At 31.8% G+C, this 4,158-nt stretch overlaps 1 protein-coding gene across 1 annotated transcript; it reads right to left on the bottom strand.

Moving 5' to 3' along the window:
• Window positions 1-369: 369 nt before the first annotated feature.
• On the bottom strand, window positions 370-1,293 carry LOC126891398 (uncharacterized). The gene has a single exon (XM_050660573.1). It carries the CDS (start codon window positions 1,291-1,293, stop codon window positions 370-372), a length of 924 nt encoding a protein of 307 aa, XP_050516530.1.
• Window positions 1,294-4,158: the final 2,865 nt, after the last annotated feature.

Below are 4,158 nucleotides of genomic sequence, written 5' to 3'. Positions count from 1 at the left end.
ATCCTTGAACGTCTATTACTAGCTTCATGGTAACAACTGACATCCTGAATAAGATGCAACCCTTTTATTGTTGTCTTACAATTTTGGTTAAAGGATTGTAAGAGAATTCTTTTTCATGTAATATTAGACAATATGCGGAAACATTTCCCACAGATTTACTGGTTTCAAACTCTATTCTCAGAACAACAGAACCACTTTGAATAATTTCTTTTTGTCTTGAACAGTCAGTATGAACTATAGGGGCATTATTTTTAAATTCCTCTGGATTAAATATTGGTTGATTAGTTTGAAGGTGATAATAAGATTCTTGGAAATTAGCAAACATCTCATACAATGTTGCAAAACGGTTACCGTCAAACGGTCAAAGTGTTACTTGCAAGTCAAACGGTTGAGATCTTGATAAGGATATCGTTCAGAATTAAGGAACATACGAATATTTGTTAAATTGCAGTGATCAAATTTACTCATATCTTTCAGCATTTTTCCTTTTCGACCATCATGGAAAGCTACTACAATATGCCGAGGACTTTCTAATTTTGTAGTTGTTTTTACTGGCCAAGTATGACGTGTCGAATTATTTAAAGTGGTATATTCAATTAATTCCCAACTTCTAAATTTTATAGGTAGTTCCGTATTACTACGAACTATTTTGTTTAGCCGCAATTGTTCGCTAATATTAGGTAAAATATGAGGTACATTCCAATAAAGTTTATTAATTTCAATTTTTGGTTTTTCTGTTTCATCTGTAGCAATAATAGCATCAATATCATCTTTTTCTCGTATCAAGACTAATTCCTGTCTCATATTAATGATAATTTTTTGAAAATCTTCAAAGAAGCCAGACCAAATTTTTAATTGTATGCATACATTAAAATTACCATGCGTATCAATCTTCAACTTATCTTCTTTTGGAAACCAACCAGCATTTTGTAAGAGTTTACTCTGATTTTCATTAAGCGACAAGTAGTTTTTCAAAGTTGAAATTAAACCAATATTTCGTACGGAATCAATTGTAACACCATTTAACTCATACCTCAATTCTCTAAATAAATATGAAATACCGTTATTAATAAATTGAAATTTTGTAGGAACTTTATTGTCATCAGTTAACATTTTTCCTTCTATGTATATGTAACTGTTACATGGTAAAGTATAAGCATCTAGATCTTGAATATTTATTCTGATTTCATCATTATAGTTTAAATTTGATGTATATGGTTGATAAGTGTGATACTGATAAGCCTCAATAGTTGTATCACTAAAGGGTTGACCCAAGACGTGCAAGATTTCCATTATACTAAAACTTGATAACCAAGTAATTTCAAAAATTTACGATTCTCTGATGTTAACAGCTTAGATGTTATTCTTTTACTAATTTTTTTACTGCGGTGACGTCTTTTATAGGAATATTTTGGATAATTACTTTGATGAAACTGCCAAACCATTTTTACTCAATTTTTCTAAGATGTAGTCGAACAGTAATTGTTTCTTTATTAAAATTAACTAAATTTCCTTGTTGATCTAAAACTCGTACAGTTATGTTGTTTATCGTCCTATTGCTTACAGGATAATACAAGATGGTCAAAGGTTGCTCAACTATTTTATACCCATTAGGAACTTGAGGAAAAAATTGATGAATAATATGTACAGCCTTTCCGTTTAGAAAAGATCCAACAGCAATATTACAGTCAATACAGATTTTATTAACTTTAAAAATATTTACTGTATTCGTGGATGTATGAAGTGTATTTGGTTTAAGTTTAACTCTTTCGAAACCTAGTAAGCTTCCTATAGAATTATCAACATCAAAATTAATCAAATCACTACTTTTAATACTTATCCTGTTTGTATTTATATTTGGCCTTATACGAATTGCGCTAGCTGTTTGAATCATTTCATTTTTAATCATTTTAATTATATCACCAACTTCGTACGCACCTACAGGAATTTTGAAGGTAAACTCGCTGTTTTTACCCCACACAAAAACATTATTATGAACATCAACATTTGGAATACTGTTAAAAGTATCCAAATTTGCAACACCAATTTCATAATCGAAATTCTCATCAAGATAAATGGCAGGATTGTAATCATCACTGAGAATTGATGATTCTCCACTAAGGGTAAATGTGACTGACATGATGGTTCAAGTATAAATGATGCTCAATGATTAATTATAGTAATTAAATAAAAATCTTAAACAGTTTTGACCACAATTAAAAGAATTAAAATTTTGAATGACATCATAGTTATATACTATAATAGCGTTTCCATTACTTTTAAAATATCGTACTAACTCAGTAGGAGGTGGTAAATTTCCATAACTATCAAAATAAGTAATTAACGTATTTTGTTTAGCATATGCAGTCCAATGTGTACCATTTCCGCTTTTAGTATCGTGGTTTACTATACCTGATTCATGTTTTCGTATTACATTAGGTAAAGAATCACGCATAAAAACTCCACGAAAATGAGGAATATTTAACAAACCAGCATATTTAACAAGATCTATATCAGTCATTGCTCGCCTAGGTAGTTTTAACGGGAGTTTTTAAATACGGCTTTAAATGGAAACCTTTGCCGCGACGTTTTATTCCGTAACCTTTGTACGGTCTTAGATAAAACCCCGGCCCCTTTTTTGCTGCTTGTTCCATTGCCAGATTATGTCTTTGTTGTTCAGCAAGTTTTTCACGGTCAGCTTTGGCATCGTTAACTGCTTTGGCAATGCCAGCTGCACCTCCCCCGACAGCTCCTAACGCTCCGAGCAATGGTAACAACAAAGGTAAAAAACCACCTTTCTTGGGAGCTCGAATAATGCGTTTCTTTTTCTTCAACGCGCCACCTTTTTTTGATTTTTTAGAAAACCCCATACCCAATTTACGTTTACCTTTCATTGTTGTCGTTACAAACCAAGCTGCAATCTTTTCACCTAGTTTAGCGTTTTTAGATTTTACCCGTTCCCACGCTTTATTTTCCAAGATTTTATCTGCTTCGTGTCTTGCACTTAAATGTTTATGTTGCGAATATGCAATATCGTGTGCTTTACACGCAGCGTCTAATGCATTAATTCCTTCGTCCCCTCTCTCTAATCGTTGCTCTAAGCGAGTCCCAGGCCCGCAAAATCGGTATCCAGGTATATGTGCTTCGAATGGAAGTTTGTTGATGAGACTGTTGACTAACCCTTTTCCTAGACGTGTTTTCACTTTCGCAGGCTTTACCATTATGATATTTATATATATATATATATATATATATATATATATATATATATATATATATATATATATATATATATATATATATATATATATATATATATATATATATATATATATATATATATATATATATGGCTCACAAATGATAGGAAGCCCGCTACAACCTGCCGATGAATGGAAGCCCGCGGTTTACGGGGTAAGGGGATTGTAGCACTGTCTTATTCCTACAGTCTTACGAAGCCCACTCGTATAAACGCGTTCACAGTGTATATGGATTACGCATTATACGAAGCCCGACGATGTTGCCATGTTTTAATTTACGTTTAAATAATACGACTGTTCTACGAGATCCTTATATGTGTATATAAGTCGTCATATTGCCTGTTATAAGAAGCCCAATTCTATTCAGCAATCTATACGAAGCATTTTAGAAGAGTCAAGATAGAACGAAAAGATGCATTGTTTCGGAGCAATTCAAACAAGATTATCTTTTTCTAAAACTTTTTTTGTTAGTTTATATACATGTTAAAGTAAAAAAGTTCTACTCACAGATTTTGCCGCTAATTGATTATTATTTGTTTAAACAATAACAATAATTGTTTTGTACAGTGTGTCCAATTAACGCGTTGTCGGACACTGCGTCAAATGAATAAGCAAGTGTTGTGACACTATATGTATTTTGCAAAGTAGAATAGGGAAAAATTCAACGTATATAGACGTTGTGTCACATTACATCAATGGAAATTAGACGACTATAGACGTTCTGTTCGTCAACGTGAAAAGTTGTGCATGGTCTAAATTAAAAATAGAACCATCAGTTCATTTTTTTTAAGCCGTATACGAGATATTATGTAAAAAAATATGAATTTTACTCAAGAGTAAAGTAGCTTTATTATTCAAAATATTAAAAATTGTTGTAATGAAAAGTTGTTTGGAATTA

This window comes from Diabrotica virgifera, chromosome 9 (assembly GCF_917563875.1).
Source record: "Diabrotica virgifera virgifera chromosome 9, PGI_DIABVI_V3a".
Taxonomy (NCBI): Eukaryota; Metazoa; Arthropoda; class Insecta; order Coleoptera; family Chrysomelidae; genus Diabrotica; species Diabrotica virgifera.
Note: the sequence above shows the minus strand (reverse complement) of the source record. Positions and strands in the feature narration are given on the sequence as shown.

Excerpts from the sequence above, each read along its gene's own strand:
- LOC126891398 (XM_050660573.1), bottom strand. The coding sequence starts at position 1,293 with ATGGAAATCTTGCACGTCTTGGGTCAACCCTTTAGTGATACAACTATT.